Consider the following 27,331-nt stretch of genomic DNA (forward strand, 5'->3'; position numbering starts at 1 on the left):
TATTAGATTAGCTTGTTTTATTCATTAAAATATACAAAATGATTTACAGATGTAAAAAACCAGCACTTTCTTTATCGCGCATCCCTATTTCTATCCGCCATACATGTCTCAGTGCTACTAGTTGGGAACTTTTTTTCCAAGATCTCTTTTACCCGCCCTCCCCCTCCTTGTCATTTTGTGTCCGACCTGTCCCATCTCATAGTACATTGTGTCCCTTCCTCCTAAAACATTATTACGCTGTAAACATTTTGCATCCTGCCCAAAAACCCAAGGGGGAAAAGCGCTCTGGTCCGCTGTGGGTATGCAACGACGCGATTATTAGGGGAAACTACAAAAAGTGAATAATAGGAATTAAACGTTTGCATATCGTCCTCCCGTGTTGCTATGCTGTTAAACACTTCTACAGTCTTTCGACTGTGAATCAGAATCAAATAACAGAGCAGCTGTATCTATACTAAAGCTGGCTCTAGAAAGTTCGATATTCTCATTTATTCGTGCAACGGCTAAAAACGGTCAAAAAAAGTCTCAATGATTCAAAGTGAAGTTACAGCAAGTGTACCTTTTGTTAGTAAGTTCAAGAATCCTTTATAGTGAAAGTGATCACTAGAAATCAAGAAATTCCGTTTCGGCTGGGAAATAAGGAAACATAAAAGACAGGTGAATACTTTTGGCGAGACTAAAACACATCAGTTATTTGCCAAAGATTGGCAATACTTTACACGATGATTTACTCAGGATTTGTGAAAGAGACAAATCTGTCTACCAAATGTGACATACATCTCTCAATTGTTTTGTCGGCCTTCAAGATGCGGAACAGCCCCATAGGGCAGCTATTCTGAAGACTTCACCTCTAGTGTTAGCATCCAAAAGCTCAACATGGAACGTTTTGTAGCCCTAGTTTTCAGTAGTAGCATCGTTTTAAGCCTCTGTTCTGTTCCTTCGGCAAGCGGTCAGCCAGACATCGTAAAGAGAATGGAGACATGCCAAGAGGGGAATAACACCGTAAGTGAGTAGTCATAAACACGGAGCTGGTTGGACTGGTTATCAGCGAGTTATCTTAGGCATAAAGCAACTAGAATTATTACTAGCTCTCCTAGATGGGATGTTAGTCTAACGCCCAAGGTATCTTAGGGCATTGGACATTTTGTCAGATTTCCTAAATTCATAATTCGAGGCGGAAAATGCAACCGTGAGAGTAAGTTGTCTTGGCCAAGAACACAATTAACTGACCAGTAGTTGAGGTACCAGTTGGCCGTTTGATCCGGCCTTGATAGGGCCACTACCCAATCTAGATACCATACAACAGCATTAGTCATAACTGTGGGTTCCGAGAGAAAGTAGAAGGCTATTGTTCATCAATAATTTCTTATTCATTCTTTGTTTATGTTAGTACGTAACTTATGAAGATTGTGTGAAAAAAGCATCCGACGAGACCCGAAGATGCCGCGAGTCGAACAGTTCACACCTAAACTTTGACAAAATTTGCGACGGGTTCGAACAGGAGTTGGAGAAGCTTTGCAAGGCTCACTGCGGAAAAGGTTGGCGTTCATTAACCATACCGTGACAGTTGTGCCATAAGCTGTTTACAGTTCGCATGTATTTCTGTGTTTCGTTGATATCGATCGCATACTTCAAACGGCATCTTAGTGTCATGGCGAGGGCAACTGTATTTGACGGGGGGAAGACAGGATTTAAGAAGGGGACTGATTTTTTTACGCCACCCCTTACTCAAACGAAAACCTCTGACGTTCGTTCCCAAGGTTTATTTGGCCTCTCCTCAGATAGCGCACGCCTTGCATACCAACTTAAAATGGAGACATCTTTCAACTTGAGTAATATCAATCCAATAGCACGGATTAAACTGGATGATACTACGAGTTTCATTTAAAACATCTCATTCCTGTAAAAATAAATAACAGTTTTCAACACAACAATAGCAAATGGACAAAAGACAGCCGCAGGTACATTTGAGAAATAATGCCTGAACGTGATGTGGGACTCATACTGAGGCCTCTCGCGCCTGAGACAAAAGTGAAATCGAGAGCAAAATTCACTCATATTGTGCCCTCGGGAACATATAGTTTTAAATTACGTTTTTTTATTTTTTTTCCAGATTTTTTTCGAAAAGTCTTACCGCACTCTTATCAATGCTTTCTCCTTAGCATCTTGTCTAGAGTGTTTCGAAGAAATGGAAAATATCGTGCAGAGGTGTGAGGCATTTGCAAAGAACATTGACTGTGAACTCAATAACACGGCTAAAGAATGCGAAGAGGGGAAGACTTTTATGATCAAGTACTGCAGCAACAAGGAATGTACAGGTATTTCCAGTCCAAGTTCGATTTTAATATGAGTTTACTTTGACGTTGTGCTGTATGCATAGAGAGCTGCTGATGGCAAACGTTCAGTTCGAGTACTAAAACATTGCAGACAGTTGTACTACATTGTAATTTTTGTATGCAATCAGGAGCACAGATATCGGGGCTATACGCTTCTGATATAACATATTTGAACGTTCTAGTCTGCAAAGATCTCTACTGCCGTAACGGAGGCCAGTGCGCAGGACCTAACGTCACCTGGTGCACATGCCCACCAGGATACACTGGAGCCTTCTGTCAGAAAAGTAAGTAGCGGCTTTATTCTATAAAGACGCACTTCCTGTGGTCGGCCACGACCGTAAAAAAACAAACAAACAAACCAAAACAAAAAGCAGTGACAGTGATTATTTCAAAAGGTATCACAAGGACGTTCCATTTTTCAACCCTATTTGACGAAAATAAGTCCCCGCAAGTCTTAAATTTGTGCTTGAAGGTTGACTACCATAACAAGCTAAATAGCAACATCTTTTCTGAGGATATTCTGGCCTACATTACCTCTTCCTAGGTGCGAGGGACTGTGCAAAAAAGCCATGTATGAACGGTGGAACGTGCATTGGTAAGAACCTTTGTAAATGCCCGCCTCGTTATACTGGCACCAGCTGTTCTATTTTGAGAAAACCGCTGGGAACCAAAGAAAACCCGGCACCAAACGCACAGGCAATTCTTGACGCCGGCGATGGCAAGGGCAGCGGCATGTACTGGATCCAGCCTCCTGGTGAAACAGCCCCGGCTCAAACTTACTGCGACATGACTTTTGCTGGCGGAGCATGGATGCTAGCTAGTTATGGTTACGTTCACACATCAGCACAAAATACAGCTGACAAGTATAACAAGGGCATTCCTAATATGAATAATCCCTTTGGTTACGCTTGGCTTCCCAACCAACGTAGCACTTCAAACGGGCTGATTAATCTGCCACATGGGGCTGTACAAATGGCCAATCATGCTTCTTACATGATCATGGCTGCGGGTAATAACCCAGCCACGGGTGGTATCAACCAATATGCATACGTGTACCGTATTTACCTGAAGAATAACCCTTACAACATAACCTTTGCAAATCATAACCGCTTTTACGGCGGACAGCCAGGCCATATGCATATCGTTGGTTTTGTTGTGGAAGCGCTGAAAGGAGAAAGTGGCAGGTACGGAAAATATGCCCTGGGGGAGGCCCTGGGGGTAACATGGTCCGACTCCTACCCAACCGGTTACGGTTTTAACGACAACACCACGCCATTTGGAGGCTTTACCAAGGGTCCCTTTTTCCCAAGTGTCCATTCAGGTTCGGGAGGTAACTCTTGCTCTGGATGTACCCGAACCAATTACCAGCCTGATGTGGTGGGAGGGAACCCTCAGTACACACATCACGGATGGTACACTGCTAACGGCGTGGATAAAACAGGCCAAACCTCCATTTGGTTTAAATGAAAAGTTACTTCACTAACGAAGGTGGCATTAGCGTCGATAGCCAATTGGAGTTATTGCATTTCACTCCGGCACTCTAGAACTCTCGTAACCTATAAACAAATTACTTAGTTACGCACCTGTAATTCTACACAGATTTTAACGACAGTTGACCAGCAAATTAGCTGCCCTTAGGGTACTTGTACGCTAAGCTTACTACGTATCGCTAGTCAATCACAGTGTAGCAATAAGAGATAAAACAGTAATCATCGAGTTGCTCGGGAAATTGTTTGGTTCGAGTTTGCAGTAGCTTAGACGATTGCAATATAATCATATCCGAGATACTTCTAGTATAGCATTAAGAGATTAAACAGAAATCATCCAGTTGCTCGGAAAATTAATTGCTTGGTTCGGGGGATGCTTTCAGTAGTCGTCGAACTGCTCGGGGAATTAATTGCTACAGTAGGTTTATGTTTGCAATAGCATAGACGCGTGCAGCAATATTTGAGACACTTCATGAAGGGATTCGTATAGTGGGTGACGGAGGCAATGTCAGTCGACATCCCTGGAGACAGGGTTCCAGCCCAATCACAAGTCGCGCAAAAAGTTTTAATTTATGTACATGTACATGTCTCACTGAGAGCGGATACGATCATTCTTAGGCTTACGTGTAACTGGCATATGTCTGTTACGATGCCGAATTACGCATTCAACTTGGACTAACGTTCATATCAGTATTGACTAGACACACACGCTTCGCCCTTACAGTGGCCTTTGATAGTATTCGTTGTTTCCTATTGTCGTTTAGCAAACATATACGCTTCGCTTCCGCAGATATGAAGATGACTTAAACTTTGATTTGATAAAGCTGTTAGATTAGCTTGTTTTATTCACTAAAATATACAAGAAAAAACTAACAAACGCAAAGTACCAGTATTTTCTTAATGCCGCATCCCTCGGAGTTGTTTTCGCTATTCCGTTGTCTCAGTTCTACTCGTTGGGAACCGTTGTTTACAAGATCTCTGTCCCCTGCCCTTGTCATTTTGTGTCCGATAACCTCTCCGATCCCGAAGTACAATATGTCCCTCCCTCCCAAAAAATTATGCCACTGTAAAAATTCCAGAGAGGAAAGGATTTGCCTGTCGCCCAATTTACAGGGAGAAATGTTGTCTAGTCCGCTGTAGGGATGCAACGACGCAAAGACGTGCAAACATACAGAAAATTGAAGGTAATATCGTCCTTCTGTGTTGTTATGCTGTTACACACTTCTAGTTCTTTCGACTGTGAATCAGAATGAAATAACAGAGCGGCTATAGCCATACTAAAGCTATCAATTAAATTATCAATTAATCAAAGTGAAGCCGTTACAGAAGGTGTTCCTCTTGTTAGTAAAATTCAAGAATGTTTGATATAGAAAGTGATGACTAGAAATCTACAAATTTCGTTTCGGCTGGGGAATATTAAAGAAAACAAAAAAGACAGATGAATACTTTGGAGAGACTAAAACATATCAGTTATTTGCTAAAGATTGACAACATATCCATAAACATTTACCCAGGATTTGTGAAAGAGAAATGAAAAAAAGTACTAATAAATTTACCCTGCTACCAAACGTGACAGACATCTCTCAATTGCTTAGTCGGTCTTCAAGATACTGAACACCCTCTAACGGCAGCTATTGTGATAGCTTTGCGAAGACGTTACCATCTACTTATGGAACGTTTTGCAGCTTTCGTTTTCAGTTGCAGCGTCGTCCTAAGCTTTTGCTCTGTTCCTTTAGCAAGCAATCAGCCACATAAAGAGAATGGACCAAGAGGGGATTAACAGTATAAGTGAGCAGTCAGAAACACGGAGCTGGTTTGGCCAGTTATTGAAATTCTGTGGAAAACAAGGGAACCCTAGTTCTAGTTCTGAGTGTTCTTATTCGAATGAAAATCGATCATGATGGTTCGGAATTCTTGGGAATATTTCTTAATCGTACGCTATGCACCAGTGAGGAAAGTCAGTCAGGACCTAACAACCCAAATGCGTGCCGAGCTGTGCTTAAATCGTTTTGAAGTCACTGGCCAAAATCGAAACAAACAAACATTTAGTATTCTTGGTTGATTACCATTTTTTTTTCGCCATGCCACAGAAGGACAAATGACGTACCATCCTGAGTATTTCATGATGAGAGCTCCAAGGCTGAGGCTCCAAACCCTCCATCAACAACCGCTCATTCTATATCGCCAGTCCCTCCTCTCCCTTTATCTACACCTCCTCTTCTTTACACAATTTAATCATTTCAAATCCATCCTCCATGACCAGTTCAAACCCTTCCCATTCGAGTTCAAGCGCAGCACTGCATCGTTTACTGCTTACGTCACTGGCTTGAGAGGACGGCAGTCGCTCGGAAGAACATGTCGCCTCCAGACACGTGACTTGTTTACATAACTGGGTAGTCTGCTGACCAGTATGTAATCCGTTATGTTTTGAGTAATTTGAAATTCGCCGAGATTCGGTAAACACGATTTCTTTTTCCATTTTCTGGAAACACGTAAAAGAAAGAAGTCATTCCTCTAAATAAACTCAAAGTGATTAGCTTCATATATCTATCACGTCGGATTGTACTTTTAAACACACATCCAGCACAATAAAGGTATTAAAGTCGACGAAAACAATTCAGCTTTTACTTCAAGCCAGACATGATTCTTCCTGCAACAGGCACGTTACCCAACGCTCAGGCGAAGAGTGGTATTGAAAACTATTTTGCAAGAGTTGTCTGTTCACCGACCTTCTATTTTCTCTTACTTTGCCGAGAACGTGCCAGCAAAATAAAAACCGCGGAGGATTTAAACGAGCGCGGAAACAAGATGGTAGGAAAAAACTCATCGAATGAACCCCGACCATAAGAAAATATGCAGTTATTGCAAACAGTAATCAGATAACCGCTAGATTCCAGTAATTTCGAACGTCACTTATCACGGCCTTTCGATTATCCCTGGGGGCTTCTGTTTATTCACCTTTATGATAACTTCAAACGGACTCGGTCGACTCTTCTACAGTATTTTGGTGACTCCCAGTGAATCCGCAAGTTAGACCACAAGAAATATGTTTCTCTAATTTGCTACTCAGTGAACCTGATTACCTGATTACTAGATTCCTTGTTACTGCATGACTCGCTCATCACCACCGCATCCCCATTCATATCTGTTTTCTTGACTAGACCGACTCCATGTTTTTGCTTGGCCTTCTCTAGAGCCCTGATAAACACCGCCGTCAATATGATTAAAAAGGCTACAGGCACAGCGACAAGAACAGCCAAGGGCAGATCTTGTGTCTGTCCAAACAGAGCAGCATACCTGGCTTCTTTTTCGTGAGCTGAGGGTGTAGGAGCTTGGAAGAACACAACAACAAAAGCAATGTTAATTAATGGAGACAACTCGTTTTCAGAAATAGAGATTTCAGTCACAACGAAGCACCCGACACTGTCAAAACTTGCTCGCCTAAATTTTGACATCTGTATGTACGATACCTTCTGGCTGGTTTTTCAAAATTCTCAACCAATCAGGTATTAATGAGCAAGACCAAAAAAGGAGAAGACCAAAAGAGAGATGCCAAATATTAACCTGTTAACCATGAAAATTCCCCAAGGTGCAAAATGGATTAGAAAACTCATCACTCGCCAAACAACTAAAATTCCAAGTCTTTAGCCAAAGCGAGTAAGCTCTCCAACTGTGCACGTATTCAGTTCTCCACAAAGGACAAAAAAGAAGTTTGAGATTCGAGCTTGCTAAGTTAATTAAGAGACACACTAGGCATATAGATCAGTTCGAGGTTTTTCAGCTTCGAATTCAGACGTCTACTTCACGTTGGACAGACTGGCAGGTCTAAAAGGAGGCTGAGGGTAAGGAGTGTTGCCGTTACCGTTATTAATATATTGAGAGATAACTGTTAACAGGCTAACCTGAGCGTTATTCAGGCTTACCATCCGGGGTGCTCTTCAGCATAACCAGAATGTTATTCAGGCTCACCACTACCGCTCACTCCTCACTCCTCGCTCATCATTCCCGGTTTAATTTTGCCCTGGACGAAAACGAGGGCGCGCCGAGACATGTCAGTCACAGTCATGATATTACAGAGTGGTCAAGGTCATAATATTATAAAGAAATTAAAAAAAAAAGGAAAATCACCTTTGACGAGCACCAAGAACGCACCCCATCTCACTCTGCCGCGTTCATTAAATGCTTCACAAATGTATTCGCCTTGATCATGATGAGAAACGTTTTTCACAAGATATACTGATTCGCCTTTGAAAAGGTGACCATTTAATCCATTCCCAACAAAACTTGAAACCTTGACTGGTACAGTACTCCTAATCTCTGTAACTGTTGCTTGCATTGAATTGCCAAAGGTATTCCCTTGAACGGTATATCTTTTGAAGAACCACCGGACGTATGCCACCGACTCGCTGGCCACGTGACAATGAAAGCTGACTTCGCTTCCAAGGACTGTCGTCTTGTTAGTCATCAGTGACTTGAGAATCATTGGACGGGTGTTTGAAGATTCTAAAAGATGTCAAGGATATTGACAAAAGTTCATCTTTTGCATTTCACACCACAGCTTCAAGCACAGATCCCAATCTGATTTCCAGCGTGTTTATGGAAAACAGTAAGATATTTGGAGTGGTCAAACATTTTTGTCACGAGATTGCCCTTGTACCCCCTAGAGCTGTACATGCTTCTGTGCTGCCCTATTGTTAGTAAGGGTTGTCATGGCTTATCAGGCTGTGGTTTGACTGATTAGAACGACAGTTGACAGTGGTTACCACCCAGCCCACCCACTCCAGAATGTTCTCAAGTTGCTACACAATTGGCTGATACCCGTATGATTTATTTCCCTGAGCAGAGAGAGGCATATATAAAAAGGAAAGACACTGGGAAGGTAGGTAAAAAGCAAAGATAAAATGTAGAGTCTGCATTTGAGCCTGGGATAGGGCACAACTTTTCTCTGGTTTCCAAAAGGCGAATAGGAGTATTTCTACTTTCCACTGGTTGGAATGATAGTCCACTGAAGGGTTCCCCAATCAGCATTTAATTTGTTGGTTCCCATTATACACCTGGGTGGAGAGAGGTGCTGTTTCAGTAACGTTTCTTCTGTTAAAAGACACACCACAATGCTTGGAAATAGACCACTTGATCTGGAGTCCGGTACACTTACCATTAGGCCAATGCACCTCCCACAAGATAAGCTATATGACATTGTGTGACTGAAAACGTACCACGTATACTCACCATATACATATACTATGAATGTCCTGTTAATTGAACCCAGTGTGTCGTTCACCCAACAAGAATAATTTCCTGCATCTGCCAGTAGTAGATTATTCAAAACCAGCTTCCTGAACTTTAGTGTGCCTTCTAACGTACGATATGTGATATCCAATAGAGGGATATTGTATTTGTACCAGAGTGCTTCTGGGTGTGCATGACCATCAGATGAACAATCTAGTTCAATGCCTTCTCCAACTTTTGCAGATATTACCATAACATGAGGCAATGAAGCTTGGATAAATTGTGGAACTGTGACATTAAAAGAAAAATGTAACAAATTAAAATGTTGATAAAAGGAAATCATTAATTCTTGTATGTGTAATTTTTAGGGAATGTTTCATTCAACTGTATACATTAGACAGAGCCCTTTCCATGCTATTACAAAAATACTAGGATCAGCTAAAAGAGCCCCATTTATATAGTAAAAGCTGTGTTAAACTCTCAACTATTTATGTTTAACTTTTAGTGCAGAAGCAGTTCTTTGCCATGTATTTGACCCCCTCCCTCACAAGGAAGGGGGCAAAGAGATGCATATATCTTGATTTGATGACTATTGTCAGAGGCAAAATAAAAATACAACACTATACATTTACTACATGTATACATTTGCAAACTGTCATAGCATTGCAATACTACTGCAATAGTATCACCACTATTGCAATACTATTGCAACAGCATTTCACCTAAAATCTTAACTGTATTGCAATCTATAGTCAAAAAGACCTCAATGGCTCAATGGTCACAGGCCACTCATATCATGTTGCAACAGCTGTGTCTGAGTAATACTATTTTACATTAATTTTATATTAAATACTTAATTTAAAAAATAGCTTACCTGCCATTCCATAAGCAGAGCCCAAGAGTGCAAAACAAAAAATACCTAACATAGGCATTTCTATTGTGGAAATGACTGTTTTTCGTGTGTTAAAGAGACCAACATTTTGCAACTCTATGCCACAGTGAGGTTTTGATCTCCCCACAATAACATTTAGACTTCCTTTCCATGGCCATATACTGTCAGTCAGTCCAGCATTTTCTTGAGAAAATCTGCACAGAAACAACAGGGAACTCACATGTTTTGTAACAATAAAACAGGTGTTCAGAAACAATTTGCCAAAAGGAAAGGTCACTGTTCCAATGGTCCCTAAACTGAGTAAACCTAATCATTTAGTAATCGCATGTATTCATTTGCCCTGGCTTAACAAATGCAAGATGGCAGGATTAAATACGGTGTGGGCAGAAAAAAAAATTGAAATTTCTCACTGAACCCAAATTGATTGTTTTGTTCATTTAAAAGAATTCTGTTGTTGCACTGGAAAGGGAAGTTATTTATCCAATAAAGTAGGGGTTATGCACCCAATCTCGTTTCAAAGATCTCTCATCTTACGGGCCCCCTGGAGCAAGAGAGGAGAGACCCTGGTTGGGTCTGGTCACGTGTCTCCCAGAACCTGGGAGATGACAATTAAATTATTGAGGGGGTGGGTGGTCCATTAGGAAAGGTAAGATGAGAGACCCTGGGAACTAGGTTGCCATGGACCATTCAAGAGTAAGCTACAAGCAAACTCATTACATAACTTGAACTGCTCTTTACTTGCTTTCTTAGCATGCATCCTTGATACATGATGAGGCATAACATTGTGCCTTTAGTTGCCAGCACTGTCAGGATGCACAGAAATAATTAGCACATGTTCCCTAAATGGGACATGGTCAATTAGCCTTGGTCTGCATCCAGGAAGACTTCTGGATAAATATTCATCTGGGAGAGTTGGCATATATACATATTGCCAGGTTTTTTATTAAATATGTTATGAAATATATTATTGCCAGTGCAATAAAATGTAAAAAACACAGTTTATAAACTGACCATTTATCATAAAGACACAGGTTTTTTACTGGAAAATACACCAATCGTAAAATTCATACAAAACCATATCCAGGACTCAGGTGGTGTATTTTCCATATCCTCACTAGTGAAGATATCGATGATTTCACTGATATCAAGTTGGTCTCTTAAACTGTACTTAAATTTGTTGGTGTATGATTGAAACATCTTCAGGTCTTCCTCGAAAGTCTTTGGCAATCTTCTGCAATCTTCGGAAATCTTTGGAAATTTTGGAAAATGCTTGGCAACATTTGTGTGACCTTTGGAGAAGTTTTGGAGAATCTTCGGAAATCTTCGGAAAGTGTTTGGAAATCTTCGGAAAATCATCAAATACACCATCATCAGTATGTCAATATAATAAAAAGAACATTACATGTTAGCTCGAAGACACAAATTTTAAGTTCTCGTAGCAAGAACAATATCTCACTCATGAGATATTGCTCTTGCTACTCGAACATAAAATTCATATCTTCTCACCACCCTGTAATATCCTCTGTATATATTATGCCATGAAATATTCCCTTTTACATGAGAACTCTGCAATGCAAATCTTGTTTGAATAAATACATGTATATGCTGAAGTTAATTTTTGAACTCAGTTAATATTTGATTTTAACAATGTGTGGTTAGTTTTCTTCGAGTTAGTCACTTTTTAAAATTTTTTACTTGTCACTAGTCAATTAAACAATAAACTAAGGATACATTAAAGAAAGGTTAACAAGAAGAAAACGAACTACATATAGTTAAAATAGAAAATCACTGAGATAAGAAAATTCGTAAATTTAATAATAAAGCTTGATATCTTCAGCCCTACTGCACAACGAATATTTATGACTGTGATCACCTGCTAACAGCCAGGTGATTCTTTACGATCATGGGACTTACACGGGAAAATAATTATTAAACACACTGCAATCGTCGGGCATATCAAACTAAAACAATATCGAATCAATTTTGAAGATACATATACAGTGTATGAATATTTCCAGAGGGTACTTTTCAGATGCTTTGGAAGGCATTTAGCGTAACTTCTGTAGGAAAATGCGACGTTGTTATTAGCCACTCCAAGTATACATGTACAAGTAGGGCCCAATGTTTTTGTCAATATAAACATCGACATGTAAATCAAAGAGAGTCAGTGCTAAAAGGCACTATGAATGCCTTAAATAAACTTCTCACCTTTAACCGGTATCCCTTCCTTTCATCCAGCGACAAAAATAATGAATAAACTCGCTTGTATTCGAGGAACGATCGAGAGAAGCACTACACTGGGTTAGAAGTGTTAGCTTATTTTGAACAATGACAGAATCTCCAAGGGCGACCTCATTTCCTAAATTAGATATACGATCGTACGAAACTGCGTCAATCTCCCACTGTGATGACTTAGGAAGATGTGGAGAATATCCTCTTAATTCAAATTTCAACACTCTCGGAGAAGGATGGCAGCTGCAGCTATCGATAGAGACAAGGGCAAAAGTGAATTCCACGGTAATTACAACACATTTGTTCTTTTTTTCGCTAAAACAGGCCGTCCAACTTACCGACAAATCCTCTCTAGATTCACTAAAACAATGGCGAAGGTAAATAAAACACTCATCATGTCAAACAGGTTATGTTGGCAAGAGTTGAGTTTTAACTGAAGACAAAATAAACCATATTTTCTCTACAAACATTCGTGGCTGTCACAAGCGAATTTGGCGCTCTTTGGAAATGTGTAACCACGCCAACTTGACTTGTCACGCAATCTTCCCTCCAAACTTGATTGCGTGATGTACATCTTTCCCATTATCATCAATTGTATCATAAGCTAGGCCTTCTCACAAATATCACGTAAAATAACCTAAATTTCTTTCCAGAAATTGTCAAAAACATTATCTGAATATCTCGAAAAACCCTCCAGATAATGCTTATTCTTGTGTTGAAAATGGATTTTGAGTCACGGTTTAATCAGGTTTAATCGGCCAAAGTTTTCACTTGTGCGAGTTGAAAAGTAGGTAAGAGATTATCTACATTACTAGTCCTCTACATTGCAGTAGTAGAAGGAGTACAGCAAGAAGATTCAGGTCCATCAATGTTACCAGCATCCGCCATTTTGGAAAAGGCTGCTTTAGTTGGTCTTAGTGCTTTTAGTCGATGATATGGCCTATATAGGCCCTTTGCAGCTGGGGTCACGTGACCACATTTTTTCTTTTAAAAATTTTTATTATGGGCTATAACTTAAAGAATGACAGAAATGGAAAGAGCATATTAAAAATACTAGAATGGCCAAGTTTGAGGTCCCTTGCATTAAAGAGTAAGTTTATACGGCAGTTTGAATTTTCAGAAAATTTAGAGGATTTGTATGGAAGTTGTTGCTGGAGAGCAAGGCCTTGCTCTCCAGCAACTTTTTCCATACAAATCTTCTTATTTTTTAAAAATTCAGACCGTCGTAAAATCTCATTCTTTATAGACGGGGGCCTCAAACTTGGCCATTTTGGTATTTTCAGTATGGTCTTTCCATTTCTGGCATTCTTTAAGTTATAGCCCATAATAGAAATTTTTTTAAGAAAAAATGTGGTCACGTGACCCCAGCTGCAAAGGGCCTATTAACCGTTCAACTGGTTGCCCGTTCTGGCAACTGAACATTTTTCAAGGAAGTAGCGAGGAAAAGTGGAAAACACAGGACTCAACCAAGAAAAGCTATAAATATTTCTAAATATCCCTTTACTATTTTCTATATATCTCAGAAACTTCTAAATTTCCCATAAATTATCCGGATATTTGAAGAAAGACCTGTCATAAACTTACGGTAGTTTACGTTCGAATTTACAGAGTAGAATCGCTGCCAGAAAGAACTGTTTGCGAAGTTTAAAACAGTCTGTATACAATTACATGTATTCATTTTAGATTTAAGCACCTGGAAGTTGCAGTTAGCGAACCAGTCTATTACTACAGTACTGCCGAATTGAACTTCGACGAAGTTCTGCAAGAACGGTTTTTAAATCAAAACTGCTACTAACGTACGGGAGAAGAGGAATCGGTTGAGACCTCATCCAATGTCTTCTAAAGTCTTTTTCTCCACTTCTTGGCCGGAAAAATATTTCAAAATTTAAATGGAGATGCTAGAGTAGAGATTGTTTCAGTTTGGACTCTTTAATAGCATTTCCTTGGTCTTTTGAATCTGTGAGTTGAACGCAGGCTTCTTTTTTCTGCGTGGAAGCCTCCGTGTAACATTCACGCGGCATACCTGTCATGTTGCCGGCACCAGTTTCCGTTAGGTCGCGTTCGAAGGCAGGGTTACAAAGTTCAGTTGAAGGTTCAGCAACGGCTAATACTGTGGTCAAGTGTTTGGACGCCGATGTAGAAACAGAGGGGAAGCTGTGATGTGCGCAATCTTCGTTCTCCTTTTGAATGCTATCCGCCAAACTCTTTGTTGCCAGGATCTCCAGTTTAATTGCGTGGTCACTCTAAATCGCTTGACAGTAGCCTTCTCGCATTGGTTGGGACGAAGGGGTGACCGATCGCAGATGCACGCATTCACAACCTGCCTAACATTGAAGGAGAGCTCTTTCTGCCTTATGTATGCGTTCTTGTGCATTCTTGTTATATTCTGTTATCCCGACTTTTTGCAGCAAAAGCGCAGCAGAATTTTGCGAAATGTTCGTCAAACCTCCTCATTACGAAGGCCATAAATGATGGGGTTACAAACGGAATTCCCATACTGGAGCCATTTGGTTATCTCAACGAATTCGAATCCTTCTAGCAGTTTCTTGAACCTCTGACATTCAATGGTCATCCACGTTTTAATCAGTTTCACAAACATAAAATGTAAAACTGGTGGCAAAAAAGGTGTCCAGCAGATGACAAAAAGACCGATGACAACAGCCACTGTTGTAGCAATGCGCAGATCCTGAAATCAGAGCAACATGATATTATTTGGTCGGTCAAAAGGCTGGTTTGAGGAAACTCTGACAATAGCAGATGAAGGAGCATGAAGACTTTTGAATTTATAATTATGTAGTTATTACGCACGTGCACAACCATTGTACTGCTCGTGAAACCTTAGCTTGTCTTAGCTTGACGTTCCCTTTGTCATCGGCTAAAACTCTTAATTAGGACGAGAAAAAGTCGAAACGGTGACGGAAACTATCGCGCCCGAGTATGAGTAGCAGAGAAAGGAAGAATCCTCTGTAGACAGGGTCTCACCGGGCCAGATCCAAGCGGCTCTATGACCGCTTTCTCCTAATTGGGGAGAAAATCCTTTGTATTATACTGCCCAATCGAAGGGCGGCAAGACTTTAGTCATTTTTGTGCGTTCTATTACGAAATATGCCCGAGGTATGTTTGTTTGCCATATTTGTCGACGAGGTAGAAATGGTTTAGGTATAGCATTTATTTTATTCTCTTTTGTTTCTTTGCTAAACTTAACACAAACGAATTTAAAATACCTTCTTAAATGAGCTTCCGCCTCTTCCACGCGCATGCGCACGAACTATGAAAAAGATGGTACCATATGTTCCCAGGATGATGGCGAGTGGGACGAAAAAGAAGGCCACAGTTAAGGTAATTCCTCTGAAATAAAAGTGACAATAGATTTTTGTTCAAACTTTGTCCACTGAATATTTGTCATATGATAACTTCAATTTTGAAATAAAAAAGGGGGGTGCCCATGCTCATTAAGGAGCAGTGAGGCATTGAAAATGCCCCATTTTGGCATTATTTAATGCTTATTATAAAAACGCATTCCCAGTAATTGTAAAATCTTTGTGAGCCCAGACTCATAAGAAAACGCATTAAACTACAGTCAATACCTTGTGTCGGACACAAATAAACATTTTAAGTTTGATTCAGACAGAAAGCTAAATTCTTGATTAAAAATTGAACCAAATTTCTTGACGTGGTTACCGACTGCAAGATAGAAAAGACCACAGTGTAACTGCTGTTTTTCTTATTTATTCAATTTTCAGCAATATAAATTAGAACAGTCTTTCCTCACGCGAAGCTTATGATTAGTTGATGACATTGACTGGAAAAAAAATTGGGGTGCCCGTGCTCGTTGGTGAGCTAGAGCCATTTTTCAACTGAGAGAGCTCAATATCAAGGCAAATCCGTCATGTTTTCAATATGCGCGTGCACGAGCGCACGCTAACGACGCCATACATTATGCGCAGTAAGGATGCGCAATGCAAATGTGAGGAATGACCTTAATACCACACCCGGCCGATAGAATTTCGAGCGCAAAAATTCTGTAGACGTTCCAACCAAGATTACAGCTATGAATAACCCTGCAAAAGAACAAGTAAAATATACTATTGTTTAATTTTTAGTTGATTGACTGCAGGGGCGGATCCAGGGTTTTTCAGGGGGGTAGGCTGGTACCTGGGAGTTGCAGAAGCAATGGGGCATGCTCCCCAAAATACTGCAATTTGAAAACTGGAATCTAAGGGACCGTTCATTTTTTATGAGGGAGGGGGGGCTGGTGGGATTTGGGAAGCACCATTTAAAAATCGCATGACCCCCCTCAGCTTACCAATTTTTTCATATGGCCCCCCCTATAGCGGTCATTTTTTGGGATGACCCCCCCAAAAAAAAAAATTGAACAAACAATATTTAGATTTCAACTTTTTTAATATTTCTCTAATATCCCCCTACTTCACGTTATTGTGTTCACTATGAAGACAAAATTAGAATCCTATACTACAGAGAGCTGTTGTTTAAAAAACAAATCAAAAGAAAGAGAAGTCAATTTCGGATCTCCTAGTTATGGCTCGCCCTGAGCGTGTGGCATTTGGCCTCTCATTGGCATCTTCCTCATCTGAATTGATGAATGCAAGAATGACGTCACCTGAGTCATCTTCTCCCCCAGAGTCAATGGCATCACTGTCATACTCATCATTGTCACTTTCATCCGTTTCACTGCTGTCAGCACTTGCCCTGTTGTCATTTTGTGTCAATGTCCTGGCATTTCTCAGTGTTGGTTGGCCAGCTCTGAGAGGACTCTTCTGCTGCAAGCATGAATGTCTTACAATTGCCTTTACTTTCTCACTCTTGCTGCTTTTCAAATGCTGCTTCAGCCCGTGGTGGTTCAAGTACTTGTTTAGTTCTGGAACACGTAGCTTTTTAAGCTTGGTTAGATCTTCGCACAACTCAGTCCAAGGATAATCCTCATATGATTTATCTTTTGCGTCCCTACTTAACTTTGCCTTTTCTCCTGCTCTCTTTTTCCTTTTTAATTCCAGCACTTCAAGATGCTGAAGATACTCCACCACAAACTTTGATTTGACAATAAACTTATATGCAAACAGAGCAACGCTCTCTGGGTCAGATAAAACCAGCCTGCCACTTCCATGCTCTTTCTTCGCTTGGACCCTTAGCTGCCAGTCATCTGGATCACGCCCTTCTTTTGGGGTCTTCTGGTAGGAGAGGTAGTGGTATTCCGGTAGGCAGAAATGGTCAGGAACTGGTTTAGGGTATCTTTCTATGGGTGGTCCAGTCCATTCACAACAAAGAGAACAAATTTCTCCTTCCTTTTCTTGACAGGACAACTTTAGAAACTCCCTGTAGTTCTCCCCCTCCTCATAGTGCTCATTCATAAACTTCTCAATCTCACGGAAGTAACAGTGGCCTGGAACAGAGTCTTTCCTTGCTCCTGCATTGTGATACCGAACCAAGTACAAAGTGTTGTGAGAAAACTGGAAATCTGTTGATGTGTTGTGTGAAACACATTGTTACATTTAATTTACAGATGTCTTTATTTGGAAGGTTTTTCCCTCTACTCTAGTGACAGGCATGTATAAATGTTGCTCTGTGCAGGTAGAACAAAAAGCTATGAGTGTTCTCAAATCTTGCAAATAGTGGATTACTTTTTATAAATTTTAGCATACTTGTTATGATTTAATTTATCTATGGTTTAAAATTTCTTAATTTTCAATGTCTCGAGTTCATTGTCATAATTCAGAACAAAGAGAAATGAAAATCCAATTGGTTTGAAAATTTTAGCCAAAACTAAATTTAAACCATAACATACCCATGAAGGGCTTTTCCAATCGGGAAAAGAGTGCATTACTACATGAGCATCATGAAAGAGGCTCATTCCAAAATGCGCAATAATGGCGAAAGCGACGAGTCGTTTAAGAAAAGGTTTACAGCTGAACGATCCAGGCAGTTTGACATCTTACAAGCAAAAGAAGCAATCTTTCTAAGTGCGGATGGCTGTTCAGAAAGGGCGAGTGAGTTTTCCATGCCAGGGTACCAGTTGAAGTCCAGTGATGGACGAAAACTGAACTTCTCCATCAAAGAGCACAGAGCAGTGGTGGAAAAGTTGAATGTCATATTGAAAGATGTAAAGGAACACGATTCCACACTCTTTCAGTCCAATGGGCTTGCTTTGAAGCAGGGCGAAGAATTTGCCCACAGTTTTAATGTAAAACAGATCAATTGTATAGAAGCTAAGTTGACGAAGGTCACGCAGGACATGGAAGCACTAGAAAATAAGAAGAGCAATTATAACAGCATATTCAAGGGCATACTCAAACGGCACATCAACAAAAGGAGAAGGAAAAAAGAAAACCGCAGAAAGTCAAATGAAAGAAAGAGGAAGCGGACTGAAAACAACGTCCAACGAGTTTATGGAAACTGTGTTGGAAACCCGCTAGGAAATTATCTTCCACAATGCCTTGTGTACCCTCCTAGAACGGCCGTCCCGGAAGAGTGTATTAAAGTTGTGGATGTTGCCACGTCGTTATTTAGAAGAGATGGGCCAGACATCGCACAGCTCTTGGAAGGGAATTATTTCACCAATGCTGCAAGAAGCAGAATCACCACCAACCTTGAGCAGGAAGTCAGAGATTATGATTACACCTTAATGTACCCTGAAGAGTACACTCTGACGGAAAGCATTGCTGCTTCTTGCCGCATTGGTGAAAGAGACTCCCATAGCAGCACAAGCGGCGACAAAGAACTCGACGACAGCGAAGATGAAGATGAGTGCTAGTGAAAGTTGCATTCGAAAATAAGTGTTAAATACTTCTTTTCAGTAGCTACAAATGCTTTTTGTCGCCAAACGTTTTTTTTAAAAGCAGAAGGAGAGTTTGTAATAAATTTGTATCCTGCCTTCTATGTTTATTCTATAGCATTTTTTTTGATATTCAAACATTATGCCATTTTAAAGTTTTACTAAAATATTTCACATGACCCCCCCTTTTTCCCTTATTTTTTTGGGATGGCCCCCCCTCGAAAGCCATTTTTTTTGCATGCCCCCCCCCCCAAATCCCACCAGCACCCCCTACCTTATAAAAAATGAACGGTCCCTAATTGAAAACTTTTACAACAGATACACTACGAATGTCACAAAGTAGAAATTACTACAAACGTACCTGTCCAGAGCGTTTCCATAACATTCACCATCGTTTTCAATCTCTTTTTGTGTTTTGCTTCTCCAAAAGAGTGGTGGCTAGCCACTCAAAACCACTCCCACCAAAATCCGCCCCTATGACTACGTAGTGATATGCCAGAATAAGCTCGAATATAGGGCAAAAAAATAAATAAATAAATAAAATGAAGTTGAAAAAATCAATGACATAGAACGTTTTTTTTCAAGCATAAAAGCATATCATTTGTAGCTGACCGGTTCCTAGCCGGTTTAAGTTTTATTGTCATAATTTCTTTTTAAACTTTGTGGAAAGTGGAATCTTGACCTGCTCATTACAATTCGAGTGTATAAATGCGTGTCACCTAACTCCTAGTTTGAGTTAACATAGGTTTAACAGCGTTTTAACCGGCTATAGCATTTTTTTGATAACTTGTAATGTTAGGAAAATGACCATGCCTCGGTCATCAATGATAGAGTGTATTTCTTTAATGATCATTTTAACAACTGAAAAAGAGGGGACGTATCGATTTATCAAAGAAAAAGGCTTTAAAATGCTGAAAAATTGTGGCATACTTTTTCTGATGTTGCGATGTTTTATCGGTCTGCGAAGTGCGTAATATCTTTCCAAACTAACAGCTGTCATATTTAGTATCGATGATACTCCACAGATGACATTGACAATCAAATACACCTTGCAGATTAGTCCTTTATCGGTAAACGTTACGGATAGATACACCCATAGCGGCAACGAGATTGTTCCAACTAGCATGTCAGCGACTGCTAAAGACATCTACAGTAAGTCAGTTCTTGTACGCAGTCGCCTGTTGACGTGGAATGCTCCAATCATAAGCAAGTTGGCAAACACGATCAACACGGCAAGTACACCAAAACAGACGGTTTAGTTTGTAGTCATTTGACGAGGTGGAGACCAGCTACTCGGCCCATGGCACGTACCGCTTGTGTCGTTTGTTCGGTTCCAAGATGTCGTGTTTTCGGCCACTGTTGGTGTCGTCGTCTGAAAAATAAATTTATCACTTGCAATTTCATTAGGACAGACGGATTTAGAATAAAGGACGTCTTACGTTTAAAGTAAAAGGTTAGACCATAGTGGATTAAAATCCTGAAAATGAGTTTAAGAAAATAAGTGAGGGTATGTTGAGGGTCCTGTAGTTTTAGTTAAAGCTTAATTACTGTGCCGTATTTCGATCTTCAAAATTATTGAAGCCTGTAAAAAGGTATGTTTAGAGTCCTATATTTTCAGAGCAGTTACTTTTGAGTCATTTTTTGCGATCCACAAAATTAGTTTCGAGCGTCGGGAACCTGAAGATATTAGGGTAGCAAAGGGGAATTTATAAACCAAACAGGAACAACAGGGTGGAGACGGTTGAAACCGAGTATGACATATTATAACTTCTTAATAAAGTCATGACATATATTCAAACAGCCGCCATGTTGCCGAGAGAAAAGATCTCAAAATTTTTCTTTTGCTGTTGTTAATGGTGGTGCCCCTCCTTATTCAAACGAACTATTACAACCATATGTTCCCGTTAGATCATTACGCTTCTCCAATAAATCCCTACTTGTTACTCCTAAATGTAATCTTAGGACGTACGGACACATAACATTTTCATATGTTGCTCCAGTTTTACGGAGCTCACTACAGACAATATAAGGTTTTATGCACAAAAACATGATTTCAACTCAGTACATTATCCTGTTGATCTTCACGACAAAGCAAAGGAATTCTTCGAAATAAACTCAAGTGGGACACGATGCATATCAGCAACAAAAACCGACTTCTCGTAGTCGACTGGTTCTTTACAGTTTAAACGCAAAATCAGGAATATCTCTAATCTGTTAAATCGGATTCCCACACGGTGCGGAACTGTAAAACATTTGTACATGTATGATATTTTTTTTTCTGTCTAACTGCCGATGTTTTCACTATATTGCAATAAATAATATGGTATGTATATTTGCATAGTGTGTGTCAAAAGGCAAAAGGCAATTGATCCCGATGGTCTGAACATCCGCTAAGAAACAAATAAATTGTTTTCTTTTACTATGTTATTTCATTATTTCATTTTACCGTAAGCTTATCTTTAATTTACACCGTCAGTTAATTTTACGTATTTCTGGTATTACGAAAATATGCTTCATAAAAACACGTCCCAATGTAAAATTCTCATTGTACCTGAAGAAGGCTGGTTTGGCCATCCGAAATATAGTACACCTTCAAAACATCATCCTACGTTGCGTCGGTTTCGGCTATTATATTCGTCATAAGGCAACCTTTGAACCAGTAAGTAGCCCTCTTCCAGGCGTTCAGTTAGTCGGAGCTAACGGTGAGCGAAAATATCAGGGAAAGGTTTCATGCGCCATTTTTTGCGCTGCGCTCCAACTAACTGGACGCCTAGAGGGAGGAAAACTAATCAGACGTCATTGATCATATCGGTTGCTATTTCGCCAGCTTACAAAACTGTTATGAAATATGTTAGGCATGATTACACTGAAATGCATCATGATTCATTCTTCTTTTAGGAAGTTTTTTTGCATCACATATAATTAAATTTTGCTAAAAGCGAGCTAGAGGGAATCATAATGCAATTGATTGTGATCATGGCTATGATTATTGTACTGTATATAACATGCGATTTTATTTTTTATTTTTATTATCAATACTATTTTATTTATTTATTTATTTATTTATTTATTCCTTTATTTATTATTTTCTCGGAGAAATTAGCTATACAGCTACTCTCGTAAATCCGAGGTGAAATAAAGGTGATTCATGTATATATGTATGATTACAATATTTTATTTGCTCTTTTAATTGTTAGCTAGCGAAATGGGGAACGATATGATCTACCACCGACAAATAAAGTGTCGTCCTCGGCAATCTCCGGTAATCTTTGGTAATCTTCGGAAAATGTTCGGAAATGTTCGGAAAATATTCGGAAGCGTTCTTCTGGCCTTCGGAACAATTTTGGAAAATCTTCGGAAATCCTGGGAAAGCGGTCGGAAATCTTCGGGAAATCGTTAAAAACGTCCTCATTAATATGTTTATATAATAAATAGAATATTATATGCCCGCGCGTGGATACGAATTTTATCTTCTCGTGTTCAGCTCAATATCTCACGAGTTCTCTGCGCTCACTCGTGAGATATCGAGTTGAACACTCGAAGATAAAGTTCGTATCCACGCGCGGGCATGTAATATCCTCCATTTACACGCTTTTCTAGAATAACGACACGGTGGAGGTTAGTCAGTCAAATGTCGAGACCCAAACTATCTTGCAATAGGAAAACACGGAAATATATCTCATACATTACGGAAAAAAAACAGACCAACAAGATAACAATGAGATTGATAATCTAGAAAACCATCAATCAGTTTTCCTTACCTCTAGAGGCTGAAAGAGAAATTGTACAGCCAACCTGGAAAATACATGACTGAAATCGACGTTTTTCTAAGAACGGAACTTTTGACGCACGAACATCAGTTTCCTGCTTCCATATTCAGATTATCATCACAAAAGAGTCACCTTAACCCGAATGTTTCATTAGTGATTAGTCGACAGGTAGCAAGATGTTCGGAACGTCAAATTTTAATATAAATTTTAAACTTTATAAAACGAAAACTACTTCACTAAAGCTGTTCTTTTATTATATGCACTGTCGGTCATTTAAGGTTTTTTTCCAAATGATCGGCTACCATCCCTGATAAAGAAACGTTCAGCGGTCACAATGATCGTCAGCCGCAAAGACTTCGGTTTTGTCTCAAAGATCGTAGTGATCGTTGCTATCATGTCCCAACCACTCTCCTGAGATTGTAGCAATTGTTGCGATAGTAAACATGACTGAATGCATTGCGTCAATGTTTGATTTAGATCATCTCGAACATAATTTTTTCATCCTCTAGCGATCGGAGCACTCAACGTTCTTCCTCAGCAATCGCAGGATCATAATGATCCTCTGGAAACCACCCTTAAAGGGGTGATAGGCGCGACCTCTAAGCTTGTGGAAAATAAAACAAAACGTTTATTCATTACTCAACCTCGATGTCACTCGCCAAAGCCTCGGAACCAAAATATGTACGTTACTGAATCAGCCTGAGGTTCGTAATGGGGAAACATTGGCCGAGTTCTTTTTTTTTTTTGTAAGTTTGTACTGCGTACAGGCTCACCTTTGAGTCACACCCGTGAGCAACCCAGTCGGCGAGCGAAGCGAGGTCTGTCGCTTCACTGCTCGCTCGTGCACTCCCCAAACGTGAGCTTGCTAACTAGCATATGGTTTGCGGCAAGGTCTATAAACTTTCAAAAAAAGAACGAGACAAATATTTCTCAATACGGACCAAGCTAGGTAGTTCAATAGAGTATTTATTAGAGCAGCTCTTTAAAAACACTGCTGGTAAATTACTACTTAAAAGTTGAGCATTTATTTAGGTTTTTCAGGCCGCTTTCGTAAAAGTTTAACTTGAATTGTCTGGGAAATTGGATGGAAAACACAGTTAATGTAATACTACGGTAGAGATGGTCTCAATTTGATTTTTTACCGTTGTCTACGTCTTTTGAATATGTGAGCTGAACGCGGGCCTTTCTTGTGGAAGGAAGCCTCAGTGTGACGTTCATGCGGCATACACGTCATGTTGCGCCCCCAGTTTCCGTTAGGTCCGTTTCGAAGGCTGGGTTTCGAAGGCCGGCTCAGTTGAAGGTACGGCAACGGCGAACGTTTAAGTCGAAGTCAAGTGATTGGAGGCCGATATGAGATCAAGGGGAGGGCTGTGATATTTACGATTTTCGTTCTGCTCTTGAAAACGATCTACCAAACTCTTTGTTGCCGGGATCTCCAGTTTAATTTTGTGATCACTTTGAATCGCTCGACAGTAGCCTTCTCGCACTAGTTGGCACAAAGGGGTGACTGATCGCAGATGCACGTATTCACAACCTGCCTCACGTAGAACGGAAGTGCTTTGTGCTTTACGAATGCCTTCAAGTACGTTCTTGTCATACTCTGTTATCCGCACTTTTTTGCAGCAGAGGCGCAGCAAAATTTTGCGAAATGTTCGTCGAAATTCCTCATTACGGAGGCCATAAATGATGGGGTTACAAACGGAATTCCCATACTGGAGCCATTTAATTATCGTAAGAACTACCACTGGCAGTTTCGAAAACCCCTGACAACCAGTTGTCATCCACATTTTAGTTCCACAAACATAAATTGCAAAATTGAAGGAAAAAAAAGGTGCCCAGCAGATGACAAAAAGACCAATGACAACAGCCACTGTTGTAGCAATGCGCAGATCCTGAAATCAAAGCAAAGTGATATTATTTAGTCGGCCAAAAGCCTAGTTTGTGATAGCCATGGCAATACATTAGAAAGACTGGTATATAGTACAGTCCAACTACTCTATACGGGCACCTCTTTAATACGGACACACCCTTTAAGGGACAATTCACGTGACCCCTCAAAATTCATCAAAGATCATTGCAGATATGTACGCAAAATTAGGCAGCCAGGAAAATAATGTTAATTGCCTTACATAACTGTGATGATCTCTTATTTCTTTAAATCTTTCTTCCACACTTCAAAAATAAGTCACACTAAAGGGCTCAACCATTTTGTGATAGAATATATAGATATTGCGAATTTAAGGATGAAACACAAGTGACCAACAGCACGATGACTACACCCACAAATCCTGCCAACAAACGCAAATCCTGACACAAAGTGTAACCTGGTAAAATAATTTCGCCATTGGCACCTAGAAAATGCTCATTATATAAATATTAAAGCGACTTAAACTAACGCCAATAAGAGTGAATATTTCGTAGTTAATTTAATCACAAGAATGGAAACATTTCTTGTGAGTACAAATTTAAGTAAAAACATTTAGTTAAATCTCGAACTTGGTTAAGTCGTATCCGTGGGGTGGAGGGCAAATAGGAACAGATTACAGCTGTCCACGGCCTCGCGGTTAATGCTGTGTGATCATTCAGTTGAGTTTCTGAGCCGTTATTTATTTGATTTTTTATCCGACCTTATTATGTATGTACCTTCATCCAAAGGTCCCATAAACAAAATTAGAAAAATTAAAAACAAAATTGGACAAGCCATATTTCCTGATCGTTTTATACGCTCCAATAAAGCACACAAGTCATACAGTGAATACCAAAATATATAATTGTTCGAATATTAGACCAATGACCTCGAAATTTCTATCGCGTGATAGTTGACGAGGGCGCAGTAGTTTTTGTTTCTTTGTTAAATTTAAAGTAAGGAATTTAAAATATCTTTTTGAATGAGGTTCCTCCTGTTCCACGCACATGCGTTGTGCGTTCCAGTACGAAGTATGTCCCAAGGCATGTTTGTTCGCCTTTTTTTTCGGCGTGGTACGAATGGTTTAGGTAAAGTATTTCTTTTATTATTTTTCGGTTCTCTGCTAAAATTAACATAAACGAATTGAAAATACCTTTTTAAACGAGCTTCCTCCTCTTCCACGCGCATGCGCCCAAGCTATGTAAAAGATGGTACCATATGCTCCCAGGATAATGGCGAGTGGGACGAAAAAGAAGGCCACTGTTAATACTACACCCGGCCGATAGAACTTCGAGTTCAAAAATTCTGTAGACGTTCCAGCAAATATCGCCAAAATCCATGCAACTAAGATTACAGCCATGAATAAAGAAAAAGTAAAATATAGTATTGTTTAATTTTCAGATGACTCTGTCGTTTGACTCCTGATGTCCAAGAATAAGCGCAAATGGAGGCCAAAAAGAAAAATAAACAAAATGAAGTCGAGACGTTTAACCAAAAAATCATTTAGATACTTGCTAAAGTACAAGTAGATTATAGTTTTGTTTAATTTTCAGAATTTCTTGGAAGGTACGTTTTCAAAACAAAAAAATATAGCTTTGAGTCCACTCCCAAAATTTCTTTTTAAATTTAACTAAAAGTGCAATATTGGCCTGCTAAAAACAATTTGACGGTAAAAATAAGCGTCGCTGAATTCGCGTTTGAGTTTCTATAAGAATTTACATGTAAAGCTAACATTAAGAGTGTTTTGAATAGGCCATACTCTTTCTATGGTGACTTGTAATGTCAAGAAAATGATCATTGCTTGTTCATCAATAATTGAGCGTAAAAGTTTGATGATTCTTGTATCAACTGAAAAAGAGTGGAAGTCGGCTTAAATATGCTGAAAGAAAAGAAAAGAAAGCCGAAAAATACAAAAAAATGTTGCATACTTTTTCTGATGATGCGATGTTTTATCGGTCTGCGAAGCGCGTAGTATCTCTCCAAACTAACAGCTGTCATATTTAGTATCGATGATACTCCACAGATGACATCGACCATCAAATACAAACTGTAGACTAGTCCTTTATCAGTAAACGTTACGGATAGATACACCCATAGCGGCAACGAGATTGTTCCAATCAGCATGTCAGCGACTGCTAAAGACATCAATAGTTAGTTAGTTCTAGTCCGCAGTCGTCTATTGACGTGGAATGCTCCAATCATAAGCGAATTGGCAAACACGATCAACACGGCAAATACGCCAAAACAAACAATCTCGACGATTTCTTTTGTGTTCATTTGGCGAGAAGGAGACTTGCTACTCGGCCGATGCCCCGTACCGCTTGTGTCTTTTGTTAGGTTCCAGGATGTCGTGTTATCGACCATTGCTGGTGTCATCGTCTGAAAAATAAATTTATTACCTTTGATTAAGGACACCAATGCTGGAAACAAAGACAGCGAAATACGGACCTGAGTATACATACATACATATAACTCTAACTTCTACTAATAAAAATTCTTGCCTTTAAAACAACTGAAGGGTTCCTGCAGTAGATTCAAAATGATCCAAAAAGATCAGAAAAAGTGTGTCAAGGGTCCTGTATTTTAGTAAAAATTTGCTGTAATGCATGGATCTTCAAAGTGATTTAAACTAATTCCTGGAAAGTGTTTTAAGTGTCCTGTACTTTTAGCATTTAATGCAGTTGGCCAT

General features: G+C 39.7%; 2 protein-coding genes and 1 long non-coding RNA gene across 6 annotated transcripts in view; 1 reads left to right on the plus strand and 2 right to left on the minus strand.

Annotated features, from left to right (window-relative positions):
- The window catches only part of LOC110061337 (fibroblast growth factor receptor-like 1), a 40,444-nt gene extending 27,753 nt beyond the window's left edge, over positions 1-12,691 (minus strand). For 2 of the 3 annotated variants that reach the window (XM_089291145.1, XM_089291138.1), the window contains exons 1-5: positions 12,153-12,691; positions 9,927-10,138; positions 9,053-9,340; positions 7,952-8,326; positions 6,907-7,154 (exon numbers count right to left, since the gene is read on the minus strand). In XM_089291145.1, coding sequence (XP_089147271.1) covers positions 6,907-7,154; positions 7,952-8,326; positions 9,053-9,340; positions 9,927-9,984 — 969 coding nt within the window. In that variant the 5' untranslated portion in view covers positions 9,985-10,138; positions 12,153-12,691. Of the gene's footprint in view, positions 1-2; positions 6,306-6,906; positions 7,155-7,951; positions 8,327-9,052; positions 9,341-9,926; positions 10,139-12,152 lie in introns of those variants that run through there. The other variant, XM_020768179.2, reaches the window with a different exon arrangement.
- On the plus strand, positions 849-4,163 carry LOC110061338 (uncharacterized). Of its 2 annotated transcripts, XM_089291098.1 has the most exons (5): positions 849-1,002; positions 1,391-1,538; positions 2,163-2,318; positions 2,519-2,620; positions 2,881-4,163. In XM_089291098.1, the coding sequence occupies exons 1-5, from the start codon at positions 877-879 to the stop codon at positions 3,801-3,803; spliced, it is 1,455 nt and encodes a 484-aa protein (XP_089147224.1). In that variant the 5' UTR covers positions 849-876; the 3' UTR covers positions 3,804-4,163. The 2 variants fall into 2 exon arrangements, with proteins under 2 accessions (XP_089147224.1, XP_089147227.1); XM_089291101.1 differs by lacking the exon at positions 2,519-2,620.
- A 970-nt stretch (positions 12,692-13,661) lies between the features above and the next one.
- Positions 13,662-15,769, minus strand: LOC110061375 (uncharacterized). Its single transcript, XR_016207742.1, has 2 exons — positions 15,401-15,769; positions 13,662-14,862 (listed from the first exon to the last, which is right to left on the minus strand). It is a non-coding gene; the product is annotated as an uncharacterized LOC110061375 (long non-coding RNA).
- Positions 15,770-27,331: the final 11,562 nt, after the last annotated feature.

The sequence above is a fragment of the Orbicella faveolata genome, unplaced genomic scaffold (assembly GCF_042242905.1).
Source record: "Orbicella faveolata isolate gen_17 unplaced genomic scaffold, um_ofav_v1 contig_1, whole genome shotgun sequence".
Lineage (NCBI taxonomy): Eukaryota > Metazoa > Cnidaria > Anthozoa > Scleractinia > Merulinidae > Orbicella > Orbicella faveolata.

What these genes read in the sequence shown, in the direction of transcription:
- LOC110061338 (XM_089291098.1), top strand. Translation starts at nt 877, where the DNA reads ATGGAACGTTTTGTAGCCCTAGTTTTCAGTAGTAGCATCGTTTTAAGC. An exon ending in GCCAAGAGGGGAATAACACC is followed by an intron (nt 1,003 to 1,390) that starts GTAAGTGAGTAG and finishes TGTTTATGTTAG; the next exon opens with TACGTAACTTATGAAGATTG. An exon ending in CAAGGCTCACTGCGGAAAAG is followed by an intron (nt 1,539 to 2,162) that starts GTTGGCGTTCAT and finishes CTTTCTCCTTAG; the next exon opens with CATCTTGTCTAGAGTGTTTC.